The sequence below is a fragment of the Castor canadensis genome, chromosome 13, assembly GCF_047511655.1.
Source record: "Castor canadensis chromosome 13, mCasCan1.hap1v2, whole genome shotgun sequence".
Classification (NCBI taxonomy): domain Eukaryota; kingdom Metazoa; phylum Chordata; class Mammalia; order Rodentia; family Castoridae; genus Castor; species Castor canadensis.
In genome coordinates, this window is record NC_133398.1 from 7,818,678 (window position 1) to 7,835,512 (window position 16,835).

Genomic DNA, 16,835 nt, shown 5'->3' on the forward strand with positions numbered 1-16,835 from the left:
TTTGAATGATGCAAAGTGTTTTGTGGATGGATGGTGGTGATGGTTGCCCCACAAAGTGGATAAAAGGGTCTGTTTAGTGCTGTGTGTTTTACAGAAGAAAAGCAAGGAGAGGGAGGAACGGGGCCGGTGGCTCACCTGCTCCTTGGTGCGGCCCTCGCGCTCCCGGATGTGGGTGGTCACGATGCGCTCCATCTCCTCGCGCAGCCGCGGGTACTGCTGGAGCTAGGGAGGGACGCGAGGGGACAGCGCCACGTACACACAGGGCACGAGCGGGGACACCAACTCACCCACCCGAGTCCTGGGACCCCAGGGCATGGGGTAGGGGACACAAGGAACGCCCGCAAGGTGGGGAGGAGAGCCTGGGTCCCCAGAAAGCTGATGGCACCAAGCCATCGCCACCCTCTTCCCCCAAGTGTGGCTTCCAAAGGGCAATGTAAGGATCTTCCTGGTCCCAGACCATCTTCACTGGCCTTAGCCCCACAACTTCGGAGGGGAAGGAGCCGCTTCCACCGGGAGAAACACCGCGTGGAGACTGACCTGGCACTGGAGGCCTTTGGGGGACCAAGGCGTTCTTTGACCCTCAGGCCTGCCCCTTGCCTTCCTAAAGGCTTGGAGGGACAGCCAGGTGGGCAATCAAGCAAGGACTGATTGCCAGATCCCTATCCAGGTGGTATTGGGGGAGGGCAGGGCCCAAGTTGCCAGGTGGCCTTCTGAGTCAGGCTAGGGACAGGCAATGCTCCTTGTCAGGGTTGGGGGAGGAGTTTCAGGGGGAACCCAGCCGTCACACCAAATGACATGCAGGATGCACAGGCATGCGGGGCAGAGGGACCATGCGGAGGTGGGGGTGCCAGCAGCATGAGCAGTACCCCGCGGGGGCCTGGCTGGGCCCTGGGCCCTCTCTTGGTAGAATCCACCCAGTTTTGCCTCCCTTTGCATGCCTTTGCCTGACACCACCATCCCCAGCCTCATCGGTCCAGCTTGGAGCTGGCCAGCCAGGCTGTTGCTCTCTTACTCCCTGGGGGCAAGAGCTCAGCAGTACCCACATACTCCCAGTGCTCCCCCTCTGCAAACCCTGCCCTCAGCTCAGCCAGGCTCTGGATAAAACCCAGGTGATTCTCTACTGCATGCTTCTGTTGGATGTTCCTCTTCCAGAAAGTCTGCCCAGACTGACCACTGAGAGCAGAGTTAGGGGCCACCCTGTTCCGCCCCCAGCCTCCTCATCCAACTGGGTAGTAATTGTCCCAAAGGTCCCCAACAGAGATTTGAAGAGGGCATGTTGAAGGAATGAGGGAATGAATGAAGGATGGATGTCTTTACCCCCATGCCAGGGTGAATAGGCACAGGGTCCTCAGCCCTCTGGCTTGTGACCAGCTCTTCCTTAGAGACAGGGACTCACCGAGCTTCTGAGGGTGGAGCCCACCCACGGGGATGTCTAGTTCTGCTGTCCACCCTCTCCAAGTAAGGCCCAGGTGGGAAAAGCTAGGACTGGCTCCTCGTTCCTCTTTCCTGTGCTGGGTTGGGCCCCTCAGGTGGACCCCCAGTGTGGGAAAAGAGCCAGGATTGTGGACTTGGGTCACAGTTGGTGATTCTGAGGGCAAGATGGAGGCCAAGGTGTGTGTGTCAGGCATCAGGAGCAGCAATAGAGCGGGGAAGAAAGCAGGTGCCCTGGACACCAGCCCAGGAAAGGCCAACGTGAGACAGGTCCATATCCCACCATCCTGAAGCTGTGCCAAGGTTGTGGCTGAGGCAGCTAAGCACATGGGACCTGAGGAAGGGCAGCCTGAGACCAGGGGCTTAGAAATCCTGGCTTGAGGGGCCCAGTGGACCCCGCTGTCCTTTGAGGGAATTCCACTCCTCACACTCCCCGAGTCTGGGCCTAGGTTCGGGACTGTCACAGCCCACAGGCCTTGAGGTGGTCTCAAGGCTGCTCCCAGGCCAGGGCTGGGGGTGGGTGGGGGCTTACAGGAAGGGAGGAGGGAGCAATTTGCCAGAGAGCATGACCAGTTTTCCCACCACCCGCCCGGATGTCACCTTTCTCAAGTTTTCCACATGTCACACATCATAGGGCAGCCTCAGCCCCAGAGAAGTTCTGTTCCCTTTGAGCAGCTTTTTCCATTCTGGCTGCCTCTGAGCATTTCCAGGACTTTTAGCCAGTTTTTAAAATGGAATTTTTCTCTCTCAGTCATCCTGGAGCCTACTGGTTTAGCAGTCAGGGATGCAGCTTCTGGAGCCACAAGACTCTGGGTTCAAAGCCAGCCTCTGTCTGCTGACTCTCCTTGGAAAAGCTTTGCAAAGCCAGGAATGGTGGAACACATCTGTAATCCCAGCACTTGGGAAGCTTAGGCAGAAGGATCATGAAGTTGAGACCTTGTCTCAAAAAGAAAGAAAACAAAACCCCAAAAAACCCACAAATAAACAAACAAAAAAAACTGAAAAAGCAAATAAAACTGGAGGTGTGGCTCAAATGGTAGAGCGCCTGCTTGCAAGCATGAAGCACTGAGTTCAAACCCAGTCCCACCAATAAATAAATAAATAAATAGCAAATAAACGAGCATCATCTGGGCTTCCCTGAGCCTGTTTCTCTGTGTGCGCAGCAGGACAATAATGGTGTGCTTTTTCTCTTAGGATTGCTAAGAGGATTGGCTAGCATACCCCATATCCCAAAGTAAATGCTACATTTCATCCAGAGATGACAAAAAAAGTCTCATCCCAGCAGGGCTAGGACAATTAGATTTAAACATTTATCAAACCTCTGGCAGGAGGAGTTCGCTAAACTTAGAAAACTTGGGGAGGAAAAAACAAAAAGATGTGTGAATTTTGCCATATAAAGAAAAACCAATTACTGGGCATTAAACAAAAGGCAAAAAAAAATTATCTTCTTTTTAAACCAAAGTTTTCCTGTTTAAAGTTTTTGTTGACCAGTTTTTCTGTTCACAGAAATCATACAGATAAACTGTACAAAACTTAATTATGACAAAAATTCATGACATAGAAATGAGAAGACTCTTATGTTACATGCCCTCTTCCAAAATAACAAGGAGCAATTTGGCGTGTATGACTTTGGAATTTTATCATTCCATATGTAATAATTTTTCCCCAAAATACTATACATTCTTTTCTGAAACCTGCTCTTCTCGCCACAATACATTGTGGAAGGACATGTGAGTAGGAACAAATTCATCTTGTCATTTTAACAGCTGCAGTTTCCCACTGTCTTTGTATGTTAATATACTTTATATGTTATTGATCCCCTCTTGATGGACACCTGGGTTGCTTCCAAAGTTTTACCATTTACAATAATTACTACTTTCCTTTTGGGATGCAATTCAGCAAAATGGTGTACAGTTTTTAAATGTTTATATATCGTGATCGGTCTTCTAGGAATGTATCCTAGGGAATTAGTCCTAGAGAAAGAAAAGTAATACATCTTTATATACAAAGATGTTCATTGCCAGGTTATTTATTTATAATACTGAAAAGCTGGGGACTGTGAAAGTGTTCGGCAAGAGGGAAATGGTTAAGTGAACCACAGCGAATCTACTTAATAGATTATTGTTTAACTGGTGTTTATACAGGCTACGTAGCAATTCCCCCAAAAAGGTGTGTTATTAAAAGAAAAAGCAATGTGTATGTGCAGTGTGATTTCCTAACAAAATAAACCAATGTGTAGAAAAAAAGATTTGGAGAAATGTGCTTTTGGAAGTCACGCCTGGTGGCAAACACAGGTATAATCTCAGCACACAGAAGGCTGAGGCAGGACAATCCAAAGTTTAAGGCCAGACTGGGCAACATAGCAAGACCCTGTCTCAAAAAAAAAAAGGTCTTGGAGAGAGTCATTTTGCAGAAGTTTTCAGAACTGTGACTGCTCATTATCGATCCAGCCAAAACCAAAGCCAGGCGCTGGTGGCTCTCGCCTGTAAATCTAGCTACTCAGGAGGCAGAGGTCAGTAGGATTGCAGTTTGAAGCCAGGCCGGGCAAATAGTTTCCGAGATCTTATCTCGAAAATATCCAACGCAAAACAGGGCTGGCAGAGTGGCTCAAGGGGTAGAGCTCTTGCCTAGCAAGTGTGAGGCCCTGAATTCAAACCCCAGTACCATCAAAAAAATTAAAAAGAAAAAGAGCGGGAGAACCCCAACCCTATGTCAATAGGATGCTGAGTTTGTAGGCCAGGCCACATTTCTACATTTCTGCCCTGCAATGCAGTCACTGGGCATGGGACCAATCTCTATGCCCCAACATACAAGGATTCCATACAAGGATTCCATAGGAAAGAGTCAGGTGAAACACGTTGGACGCTACTGTGCCCCTCCCTCCCCAGCACAGGGGACTTTTTCAGACTCAGGTGAGGCTGGTTCCACCTGCTGGTGGGGGCAGGGGCAGCAGGTGAATTCCGGTATTCACAGGCAGTGGATTTTCTTGCATACCCTTGGAAGAACTGCTTTGGATGGCCTGGCTAAAAAATCCTCCAAATGACCAAAAGCAGACAAATAGGAAAAAGGTATCTGAAAGGTCACAGACAACTCAAAAGAGACTGAACCCATCTAATGTCACGGATTATTGCAGAGTGAATAATCCAATACACTTTTAGGCAAATTGGTATTCAGGGAGTGGTTCAGCTCCCCCACCCCAGGAGGCCCTGACCCTGGACGCCTCCCTAAATCTGAATTCCACTTTTCCTTTCTGAGACTGTTTTGTTATCTGTAAAATGGGGATAATAATGACACCTACTTTTTAGAGTCATTGACAGGATTATTTAGAGAATTGATTAGCGCAGTGCTTTCTCATAGCAGCTGATCAATAAATGGTGTCAACTCCTGTCATCTCTGTTATTGTCATTGTCATTGAAAGAAAGAGGCCACTGAGGAAGACTGGGTGAGAGAAAAATTCTATGGCAGGGACAGGGGCCTGGAGGGACCTCGAGGGCAGGCAGACCCAGGGTTACAAGCTGGCAGGAAACATCAGGCCAGGCATCACTGGCCTGCATAGGTGCCTAGGTCCCTGCTTGGCAGATGGCTCTGCCCATGGGAGGCTGTGGCCATGTGGCCACTAGGAAGGGACGGCCAGGCCCAGCCCCACCCAGGTGGCCGTCATACCTTTTCGCTACACTTTCTGATGGTGGCTGTGAGCTCACTGACTACCATATCCACACACTTGATACTGGGCTCTTTGAGCTTCTGCACCTGTTTTTTCACTGTGGCTTCAAAAGCGAGGTCAGGTGTGAAGAGGCCCGTCCTGCACCCAGGGAGGGGGAGGAATCAGGAGGAGAAGCAGCCGGGTGGGCAGAGGGGAGGAGCAGGGGAGTGAAAGCCAAGCAATAGGGCTCACGGGTGGGGAGGATGGCACAGGCGTGGGGGAAGAGAGACACCAACACAGAAAGAGAGAAAACAGAAGACAACGTGAGCATGGGGCCAGCCCCCCACCGCCTCCCAGGGTCGCACCTCCCAGGTGCTTCGTGGCATCCCCCAGGGCTCTGTGACTATAACCAGGGGTGTCGGGGACCAGGTCTCTTTGCAGAGATCCTTAATGATCAGATCCTCAACCCTGGGCTGCCCCACCCCATTTGCCAGCTACTCTAAGCTTGCCTTCCCTCTTTTCCAATGCCATTTTGCCTACAGCCTTGGGTCCTCCTAAGGAGCTGGCCCAGGCCAGGACAAGGCCACCCATCCTGTTCAAGTCTAGGTTTTCCAGGCCCCTGCATTTGCTACATCGACAGCCCAGCACCATTCCCTACCTCACCAGGGTCGCTACATCTAGCTGCCCAGGCTGTGCACTGCCCAACTCCAGGGGCCTCTCCTTGCATAGACTGCAATGCAGCTGAGTCCTCCTAGAGCTGCAGTATAGTGGCCTGATCACCACTCTCCCGCTCCCTGTCCTACTCCTGTCCCTCCCTTTCTCCTTCAAGGCACCCCTTGCCTCTACTCCAAATGGATCTGAGGGAACTCAAAAGACAGAAAAAGAAAGAAGAGGAAAAACAGAAAGAGTAGAAGTAGTAATTTAGAGGGGCCAGGGCAGCAGTGGGGAAAGGACAGGAAGGGAGGCTGGGGGCGCAATTAGCGAGCACTGGACTTGGGAGTTCAAAGCCCCGGCTTCCAGTAACAGCTCTGCCTTCTCCTAGCTCATATGACTTTAGGGAAGTCGCTTGATTGAGCCTCAAGTTTTCCTGCTATGAATTGGAAACCATCCTCCCGCCTGACCCTCCTGGTGTGGTTCTGTGTGGAGTGACACCTGCAGCGATGGGAGACAGGTCCCTGGAAGGCTGGATGTGGATGGAAGGGGAGGGAGGACTGAGTAAGGATCCTGAGTGAAAGTGGGGCGAGGATGGGGAGGATGGAGAACAGTAGGGAATCATGGAACTTTCTAGTCCTGGGCCCTCTGCATTCCTCTGGCTGCCCAAGCAACCAGGACAGCCCCCCAAAAGGTCCCAAACCTCCCCTGTCTCCAGGCCAAAGTTTCCCCAAGACCCCTCCCTGGAACCTCCAAAGATGATCCCAGCTCTGAGGGCAGGGAGGGTGCTCAGGGCTCCCACAAATCCTATCCTCTCTGAGCTGGGGGAGCTCAGGTCAATGGTCAGTCATCACATTTGTCTTGCCAGTGCCCAATCCCTTGGTCCCCAGGGCTGGGGTCAGGGTGGATGAGGCCCCCACCCCAGAGGGTCTACCTCCCCTGATCTGTAGTTGCCTGCCTCCCCACCCCGCTGAGGCCTGGACATGCTACCGAAGAGGCGGTGGGGGACATGGGGAAGGGATGCCTGGCAGCAGTGCAGGGCAGGGGCAGAGGCGAGGGCTGGCCTGGGCCGCCGGTTACCTTCTTGGTGCACTGTCTAACGGTGCTGATTAGTTCCGAGATAACCATGTCCACACACTTGAGACACGGTTCTCGGATCTTCTTCACCTGCTTTTTCACAATGGTCTCAAAGGCCATGTCTGGGGTAAACAGCCCCGTTCTGAACGCCCGGAGCGGGAAAAGGGCACAGTGTCACAGGCCAGCATCTGCCAGGAGTGCCAGGCCAGGGCCCCTCCCCAAGCCCCTGAGCTGTGCCTGGGTCAGGGTCCTCCCACTACCCTCTGTGGGCCTCAGTGTCCGCGTATGTAAAATGGGCAGGGGATTCTGGGTATGACAAGGGCTGCTTGTGTCTGTTGTGTTCCTACAAAGAGTTATATGACCCAAAACTGTTTGGACATTGCCAAACTGGGCTGTCCCTTAAGAGCCTTTCTGGGAAAGAGCTTTTCGTTTTAAGAGTGGAAGAGAGGTTTTCCTGTCTCAGACAAGGCAGTTGTCAATGTGTAGATTTCATACCAATGCTGAGCGCTGAGCCCACACGAATGAAGGACAGTTAGGTTGTCTTCATTGCCTGGCACATAGTAGGTGCTTTAAAGTTTTCTGCTGAATGAGCACCATGCAGATCTGAGTTACTGAAGTGTGTGTGTGTGTGTGTGTGTGTGTGTGTGTGTGCTCCTAAGCTTTTAAGCAGCATGCACCTTGGGGTGACCTGGAAGGAGGGAGCTTGGAGCTGGCCGATGTTGGGCTAATGGGAATATGGGAGGGTCTGGCAGGTTGAGAAGCTCTGCCTCTCTTGGAGTGAAGAACCATACCTAGGTGCTCAGCCCCAGGCCCAGGTGTGTGCACCTTTGCTCAGCCACCTGGCTGGGACTGGGCAGAGCCGTTTCACCCTTGAGATGCGCAGGGTCCCAGCCCTATAGGGGCTTCCCTGGAAGCCTGTGCCCTGGGCTCTTGGGCTTGTGCCTCCAGACCCTGCTCCAAGGGACAGCAGGTTGCAGGGAGGGGGTGGCCCAGCATTTCATCTATCTTCCCTAGCTGGAGTCTGTTGAGCTAGGAGCCAGAAAGTTGGGAGTTGAGGGGACTGGGGATTGGGAACCTTAAGTCCTTCACTGGGCCTCAGTGCTAGACCTCCTGACCCCCAGAGTTCAGCCCCCCTCCCTGGTCCCAGTACATGCCTAATGCCGTGAATATTCTTGATGGCATAGCTGATCTCCCTTCGGAGCTCCTTCTCATCAAACTCCATCTGTGGAGGGGAAAGAGAGAAAGCTGGTCAGAGAGAATCCCTGCTTCTTTGGAGGTCACAGCGGGGGGGCCCACCCTACTGTTAAGGATGGGCACTAGGACCTATGGTGGGTCCTAGATGGGAGTCTTAGATGGGACAGAGGCATCCTCAGCCCTTCTGCCTTGGGGCTGCCAGTCCTACCTTGACCAGCTCAAAGGGGAACCGCTCATGGAAGATCCGGTTAATGCGGGCTCCCCCTGACAGTTCGTAGGTGTCGATCTGGTCTCCGGAGCCCTCAATGCGCTTCTCAAAGTCCACTGCAAACTGCTGGACCATCCTGCAGAAGAGTGGTATGGCCTGAGGGGTGAGACAGCTCAGTGCAGAGAGCCCTGGGTTGGGGAAGGGGGGTTCCAGAGGCCAGGGCAGGGGGCAGCTCAATGATGGGAGCTCAGCTGGGGGAGCCTCACTGCAGCAGGGCCTTGGTCTTGCGCGCTGGGTCATCAGGTCGGAAGTTCTTGTACTCCTCCACCTCCTTCTCAATGGACAGCAGCTGGCTCTGTAGTTTGTTCCGAAGCCCCGGCAGGGTGTCCCGAATGTGATTGGTCAGTTGCTGGGGGTGGCAGGGGTAGGGGATAAGGCAAGGGTTAAGGCCAGGTGCCCCCAGGCCCAGGCAGGGAGTGGGATGCCAGGGATCCATGTGGATATGGTGAGGTACAGAGCTGTGGAGGGCAGGCACAGTGCTGCCCGGGGTTGCTTATCACCAGAAGAAAAACTGCACAGGGCAGCAGGCACCCAGCTGGGACTCACAGAGGTGTACCACTTGAATTAATAAGTCCTAACTCAATTTTAAATAGAAGCCAGAAATCAGGACTTGGTATTTGAAAACACCTGTGTTTTGACTAATTTAATATTTTTAGATACCACAAGCCACATGTATTTTTTGGGGAGGAGGCAAGGGAAGTCCCCTTCCATCCTCTGGTTCCAGGCCTCCCTTACAGCAACTCTCACCCTTGCTAGAGCTCCCACACTGAGCTTTCTGAACCTCCATGCGACCCTATGAAACGGTCTGGTCACCATTATTCCCATTTTACAGATACAGAAATAGAGACTCAGATTGCTAGACAGTGTCTCAGTAGGAGAGTGACAAAGGTGAGATTGGAACCCAGGTCTGTGATGCTCCCACCGCCTCCCTCTCTCCCATCAATACACATACACACACGCACACACAAACGTCTGAGTTCTGAATGAAGACGCATCCTAGGGAAGCCCCTGGGAATGCTGAATCAGCCTCTCCACATCTCGAGGGGACCAAGGTCTTCAGCACAGTCCACCGTAATCCCGGCCTTGTGCCACCCTCCACACAAGGTTTGGTCTTCTCTAGGTCCTGGGAATTCTTGGGTCCCCTTGCAGGTCACAGATGGAAAGGTCAGCAAAACTCTTGTCTCTACCTCCCTGTGGGACTCGGGGCAGTTGCTTTGCTTTGCTGGGGATGCTTAGCTCTGCTGGCCACCCTCAGACTATTCTATCCTCAGGCTGCTGGTTTCCCTAGGCTCCATCCTGGCCTGCTACCCTACCTGGTTGAGGACCTTCTGCAGGTAAGGTGTGCCCATGCGGTCAGCCAAATGGCGGTAGGATGGGTGGGAGAGGAAGAACTTGCGTTCAGCAGCCAAGGCGGCTGTGATATCCTTCTTGCCGTCTATGTCCTTCTGACTCCGGTTCACAACCCCAATGTAGCCTGTGGATAGGGTCAAGGTCAGAGACAGTCACCCCTCCTGGGAGGAAAGTGAGGGCAAGGGCAGAAGAGTGGTCTGCTTACCTCTGCGCAGGGGCAGCAGCTTGTTCTCCAGCACATCACGTGCATCTGTGCCCTCGTCCATCAGGTCCAGCTTGGTGATGACCCCAATAGTGCGCTGACCTGGGCGGTGGGAGGGTTGTCCAGAGCTGCACCCACCCTCACATAGAAGACCCTGTGTGTTCCCGTGCCCACCCACCCTGCTCTCCTCACCCTCTGCCCATTCCCTTACCCACTTCTGGCCTCTCTCCCTCTTTCTTTTTCCAGCGTGGCCAAATGACCCTTACACGCATAAATCTGATCCCCACGCTATTCTACTTAGATTCTCCAGGGACTTCTCCTAAGCTAAGAGCAGACCTCCTCCGGGCCTTGCTCATTGGTTGCCAGGTGGGAACCTACCCTGGGGGTCCACTTCCTTGGCGATCTTGAGGGCATCGGAGTTGGCCAGGTCAGAGTTGGCGGGGGATACAGCCAGGATGAGGCAGTTCTCCTTAGTGACAAACTGCATAAGCATGTCCCGAATCTGGAACTCGATGTCGGGAGGTTGGTCCCCCACAGGGACCTTGGTCATTCCAGGCAGGTCCACCAGGGTCAGGTTGAGCACTGGACAGAGCGGCGAGAGGGCGGGTTCAAGGTGGGTCTGGCCGTGGGCAGACCGAGTTAAGGAACAGGACCAGGCTCTACTTAGATATACTTGGGAGTGGAATTGTAAGTGGGCGGGGTTAGGGAAAATAGCGTGGCTAAAGCCACAGTCGATTGGTGGAAAGGCCAGAAGTGGGCGAGGCCACGGCAGGGTGGAGTTTGGGGTAGGAGGCGCGGAGGAGGGGAATCACTGTGGGGGCGGAGCCTCCAGGAGGAGCGGGACTTCCGTATAAGGAGGAGCTGGAAGGGGGCGGGGGGCTCAGAAGGCGTGTCTATGCAAATAAGTCTAGCGCGGGGGCGGAGCCAGGTCTCCTCACCATGCGGCGAGTACACTCGCAGGTTGATGGGCACTGGCGAAATGCCCTTGTTGGTGCCGGTGACCCGGTCGGTCTCGGCCTCAATCTCCAAGCGCACCTCCTCGAAGTCGGTGAATTTCTTACCCTTGCAGTGCAGAAACTCGGCATATTCTGCCCCAGAAGCCGGTAGGGGAAGGGGAGTAGGCGTCACAGTCAGGAATCCTACCTGGGTCCCATCTTTCACCCAGAATAGACTCCCCTCCAAGTACAGCAATCCATGTCTCCATTATGCAGTTTCACCCGCACTGTACAGATGGGGAATCGAGGCTCAAAGAGGGTACAAAGTCCTTCGGAGTCACTCAGCAAGCAACTTCAGTGGACCTCACCTTGAGGAAGGGGTAGGGCAATGGAGAGAGCAAGACATACCTGTGGTGGCATTAACCAGTTGCAGGACCAGGGGACGTCGGGTGACAATGCCAGATCCTCGGGGCAAGAAGTCCCTGCAATGAGTTGGGGGTCACAGGAGGATCAAGGTCTGAGGGAGCTCCCTTCTACTCAAGAGTACCTGTCCTGCCACTGGGAAGTCAGTGCAGGCTCCACAGCACTTTCCAAAAAAACTTTAGGTCATTTACAGGAGATGGCAGCCAGGAAAGGCGGGAAAGACTCTGCTCCAAGTCCCCTGGGGTCACAGAATTTATGCATCTAAACTGCCAGGAGACTAAACCAGCAAGCAGCCACTGCCATTCCACCCAGGAGAAACTAAGACATGGGACGGCTCAAGTGGCCAGTGGTCACAGAGTGGACCAAAGAAAATGGCACTTCACCCCTCCCTTCCTTCCTTGTGGCAAGGGCAGCATCTCACTTCCCCTTTTCCAGGCCCATCTGGCTGGTGTTGAGGTCCAGGCAGATGCAGGGAGGAGGCAACAAAAAGAACTGGGGTTTCTGTGCCTACTGTGTGCCAGCTGCCTTGTGGGCAGTATCTCATGGGCAGTAGTCCTAGGAGATAGGTGCTGTTACCATTCCCATTTTACAGACAGGGAAAATGAGGCTCACGGATGTCTGGGTTGAACAGGTTGTATCTAGCAGTACAGACCCTGAACTCAGGTCTGTGAACATTTCCTGCCCTCATGGACCCAGCCTTCTTTGAAGAGCTGAACAGGGGGGTCCCAAGGTCATCCTGTTCCCAGACCTGAAAATCTACCCCAGATACCTGCTTGTGCTGATGTCATCTTCAACACAACTTTTGGACAGTCTTAAGGATGCCAGTCCTGTCTGTACTGTCAGTTCTTTATGCTCCCCCACCCATCACCCGCCTCCTCCCCAGCTGGCACAAGGGTGGAGGCCTCTTCAGAAATCAGGCTGCCAGAATCAGCAGTCATGGGACCCCCAGGACCCAGGAAATGGGGAAGCAGAACAGAACTTGACGGACTGGAGAGATCCAGCTAGCTGCCTCCTTCCTGGAGAGGCACATGGCACCCAGGAAGGGAACAAGTACTCAGGCTCACGCTGGGCAAAGATGAGCCAGAGGTCTCCTGACCCCAGCCAGGGCCTGACCCAGACTCACAAAGCTTCCAGCACTCCAGGCTCAGGGCAGAATGTCCACAGACAACAGATAGGCCCAGGGCTCCCAGGTTCAAAGCCTCTTCTCAGGGGCCTTACCTGCTCCACCTCTGGGAGAGAAAAGGCTGCTGGGGAGGAGCAGGCTGCAACAGTGGGGAAGGAGAGGCTAATAGCTCTGCATTCATTCATTCTTTCCAGATGCTAGGCAATTGCATTTCCTTCTGGCCAGACTGTGAGCTTCAAGAGGGCAGGGCTGGTATTTTGTTCTACCACTGCATCTCTGTGCCCAGTCCAGGGCTTAGCACCCCTGTAAGTTCTGAGGGAATCTTCAAATCCTCAAAGAGTAGTCTGCTCTGGAGATTTTCATGTTATAGATGAAGCAACTGAGACTCAGAGCCAAGTGACCCACTCAAGGTCACACAGAAGAGCTGGGATTCACCTGAAAAGGTTTTTTGTTTGTTTTTTGAGGCATGGGCTCACTATATAGCCCAGGTTGGCCTCAAACTCAGGCTCCTTCCACCTCAGTTTCCCAAGTGCTGGAATTATAGGTGTGGGCCACCATGGCCAGCAGTTTTTGTTTGTCTCTTTGTTTTTGCAATGCTGGGGCTTAAACCTAGGGCCTTGTGCGTGCTAGGCAAGAATTATAGCATTAAGCTACACAGACCCAAAGTTGAGTCCCAGGGTTGCTGGACCCCAGCAACTGGAAATTTCCCCATCCAACTGTGCTGCCCCCTTAAACCCAAGGATCCAGACTTGGCTTTTTATGTAATTTAATTAAATTCAGCCTGTGCCAGGCCCTGTGCTGGGCTGTGGGGACAGAAAGAGGATGAGTCAGACAGTTCCCCACCCGAGGCACTCACTGTGGTGGGAGAGACAGACAAGTAAACAGATAATGCAATGCAGTGTAGCATGTGTTAGTTCAGAGCTGGCCAGGCAGCACAGAGAGGGAGGGGACTTCCTGTCTCTATCTCTCCCAACCTTTACTCAGTGACTCCTTGGGGGGTGACCTCCCCAGTGTGAAGATGATATGTTCTTGCAGAGATTTCAATGGGCATGGGGGCCTGGGGTCCACCCTCTTCTTCACCAGCTCCTTACCAAACAGTACCATGGCAACAGTAGTTGTCATGGAAACTGCAGGAGGGGCTGAGAAGGATGGGCCTCTCCACAGAGAACCTCCCCATGCAGAGACATGGACCCTCCCTGGAGTTCTTCCCTGAGAGGTCTCCCTCTGAGCAGATGGACCCATCCTGTCCTGGTGAGCCTGAGGGTGAAGTCTCTGAGTGCCACAAAGAGGGTGTGGGGAGCCCAGAGCCCACCTGGGGAAGGTAATGGGTGGTCAGGGGCCAGGGGCAAGCACCTGGCTCAAGTGGTTGCCTCCCTGGGGCTGCTTCAAAGACAAAGACTTATGGGCACAGAGATGGGATGGCAGGGCCACGTCTAGGGGTAGAGTCTCCCCTTAGACCAAGCTTTCCTAGAGCCAGAGTGGCATGGAAATGCTGGGCAGAGAGGTGCCCACCGCTGCTTGGGCCCAGGTTCTCCCAGTGAGGCCTGCGTTAAAATTCCCAGGCATGTTTCTCAGATTGACTGGGTTAGAATCTGAAGGTGGGGGGAGCAGAATCTAGATTCAAACACGATCCCCTTGTGTGGTTTTTTTTTTTTGTTTTGTTTTGTTTTTTTTGGTGGCGCTGGGGTTTGAACACAGGGCCTCATGCTTGTTAGGCAAGTGCTCTGACCACTTGAGGCACTCCGTCAGCCCTTTTATTGTGATGGCTTTCTTTAAGATAGGGTCTCATGAACTATTTGCCCAGGGCTGGCTTCAAACCATGATCCTCCTGATCTCTGCCTCCTGAGTAGCTAGGATTACAGGTGTGAACCACCAGCGCCCGGGTGATGGCTCCCTGTGGTTTCCTGTTCCCTTTCATTAAGTCTTGCTGGCTTAGTGGTGAAGAGCCAGTGTTAGACAGAGGCCCTGGTTCAAATCCCACATCAGCTCGGCCCTGCCTGGTGCCCCTGGGCCTGTTCCTTCACTCTCGGGCTTCAAAGTCCTCAGTTGTAATGGAGCATTGTCTTAAGCTGGAGTCACACACAGTGCTGTATGTGGCTTCGGGACCATTCATGGAGACTTTCCATTGAAAGGGCTGGGACACAACAGCTTCTCAGCAGCTGGAGGGGAACGCTGAGGGGTATCCCTGATTCTTACTTCCTCTAGGGGGATCCCCAAATTTTACTGGGAATCCGAAGCCCCACAGAGCCCTCCGCCACACCTCTGTTGGGCACTGAATTGAATTGTAAGACTCTGACCATGAGATATGAAACATGAAGGGGAAAGAGGGGAAACTGAGGAACAGGGGCTTGGAGACCATCCACCACCACTAGCCAGAAGGTGGGACTACGGCCCAGAGAAGGCAGGGAGCTGGGAGGGCACAGTTAGGGTACAGTGATGGGAAAGGTGGCTGGGATGGGACCAGGACACAGGAGGCTGGCTTCCCAGACCCACACCTGGACACACAGCAGACAGGACCAGCAGGTCCCCACATGCAGATGCTGAACTTGGGACAGTGTTGGAAGGAATGAACACGGCCACGGCTCCATAGGGCTTTCCCTTCACCAGGATACACTGTTCCACTTCTGTGCCGTTACAGGTTAGCAGATCCCCAAGCGGGACTCGGTCCTGCACCAGCCTCTAGCCAGTGCCACCCCTGCACCTCCTGCCCAGCTCCTGCTTAGGCTGAGGGAGAACAGAGAAGGTGCCTAGGAAAGCATGCCAGGCCTGCCAGCCTTGGTGGCCCTGTGCCGCACCCCAGCATGGGGGGTGGATAGTGGCCTGCCTGCCAACTTTCCCCACTCATTTTCAGCAGATGGTGGTTCCCCAGGGAGGCCTTGCCTTGCCATCTGCAGAGCCACCTTCAAACCCGAGCACAGAGGGGACAAAATAAACACCTCCTAGGGCCTCCAATGCTCCCCACTTCCTGACTGAACTGGCACTACCACCCAACTGCTCTAAAGGGCTGAAGTGACCCCATCTCTACCCTAGGACCTAAGATTTGAGCTCTGCTGGATGCAAATGACATCAGGAAGTATCATGCCTGGTTTGGCATGTGCCCAGTGGTGGTCATTCTTATGTCTCCTGGGCTCTGATGTCAAGACAGTCCTGGCATTGAACGTCAGAACTCCCACTTCAGGGCTGTGTGACTGGGGACAAATAAGCATACTTCTCTGAGCCTTAGTTTTCACCATCAGTAAAATGGGTGGCTATGAGTTAATGCTTGAACGAGCGGTATCGGTTATGATGGTATGGGATTAAGCACAAAGAGAACACAGGCTGGTCATCTCCGGACCATGTGACAGGGACGGAGTTGGAAGGTGGGCCTCTGGGCAGCTGGCCAGAAGAGTAGGGGTGGACCAGGGTATTTCAGACCAAATGTAGCCCTTGGAAGTAGGAGGCAGGGCTGGGCAGGCTCTGAAGTAGCCACAAAAACAGCAAGCTGGGGTGAGGGTGTGGGAGTGGGTGGGCCAAGAAATACAGCAGGAGGAGGTGAGGCAACAAGTGCCTCTCTGTTCCTGCTGCCCCAGGAGGCCCCGGCAGGCCTGAGGCAGCCCATGTGGTAACTCGTGAATTCAAGCTGAAGTTTAAATATTTCAGGGCAGTTCTGGCCTGGCCTTCCATGATGTGTTGATGGTCCAGGGAACAGGGACTGGATTCGATCTGTTTACCACCACATCGGATCTCCCAGGTGGAGCTGGCATGAGGCAGGGACTCAGACATCCCTGCTGACCAAGAGGAGGATGGAGAGAAGAGCTCTGCCACTTCCTACCCGCAGTTCGTTGGACAGGAGTGGAAACTGAGGCACAAAAAGAGGAAGAGGCTTGCCCAAGGTCACAGTGCAAGTTGTGACACGGTAGAACTGGTATCGGGAACTCTGCACTCTAAGCCCAGTGTTCTCTCCACAGCCACCATTTTCCCTGCGACAGCGAACTGTCCCCTTCCTTCCTCCTGTTCCTCCTACTGCCTTCTTTCCCTCATCCTTCCTTCCCAGTGTTGATGACTTTACATTTTCAAAATGGAAATAGATTTCCCTTTTGCCCCTAACTTTAAATAATCAAATGTTCTCCATTTGAAAAAAAATTCACAAGATACATAAAGTACAACTGATAATAATTTTTAAAATGACCAGCATCCCAACACCTGGGGACAGCCATAGTAAACATTGTATTTATTTATTTATTTGTTTATTTTGGCAGGACTGGGATTTGAACTCTGGGTTTCATGCTTGCAAAGCAGGTGCTCTACTGCTCGAGCCACACCTCCAGTCCATTTTGCTCTGGTTATTTTTGGGGTCTAGTGAGTGATTTGCCCAAGCTGGCCTCAAACCTTGATCTTCCCAATCACAGCCTCCCAAGTAGGTAGGATTATAGGCGTGAGCCACTGGCTAACATTTTATTATTGATAATAGTAATCATGGCTCACGTTGATGAGTTGCTGGCTGCTGGCCAGCCTCTGCTGGAGCTTTGAACATCTGTGTCATTTCGAGCTTGCTTTCT

At 53.1% G+C, this 16,835-nt stretch overlaps 1 protein-coding gene across 6 annotated transcripts in view; it reads right to left on the reverse strand.

Moving 5' to 3' along the window:
- The window catches only part of Dnm1 (dynamin 1), a 42,715-nt gene that overhangs the window by 18,284 nt on the left and 7,596 nt on the right, over positions 1-16,835 (reverse strand). For 4 of the 6 annotated variants that reach the window (XM_020164296.2, XM_020164297.2, XM_074053119.1 and 1 more), the window contains exons 2-11: positions 11,160-11,233; positions 10,755-10,904; positions 10,195-10,398; positions 9,820-9,918; positions 9,578-9,738; positions 8,471-8,613; positions 8,205-8,340; positions 7,957-8,024; positions 6,806-6,944; positions 136-222 (exon numbers count right to left, since the gene is read on the reverse strand). In XM_020164296.2, coding sequence (XP_020019885.1) covers positions 136-222; positions 6,806-6,944; positions 7,957-8,024; positions 8,205-8,340; positions 8,471-8,613; positions 9,578-9,738; positions 9,820-9,918; positions 10,195-10,398; positions 10,755-10,904; positions 11,160-11,233 — 1,261 coding nt within the window. Of the gene's footprint in view, positions 1-135; positions 223-5,094; positions 5,234-6,805; positions 6,945-7,956; positions 8,025-8,204; positions 8,341-8,470; positions 8,614-9,577; positions 9,739-9,819; positions 9,919-10,194; positions 10,399-10,754; positions 10,905-11,159; positions 11,234-16,835 lie in introns of all 6 variants that reach the window. The other 2 variants (XM_074053118.1, XM_020164299.2) reach the window with 1 other exon arrangement.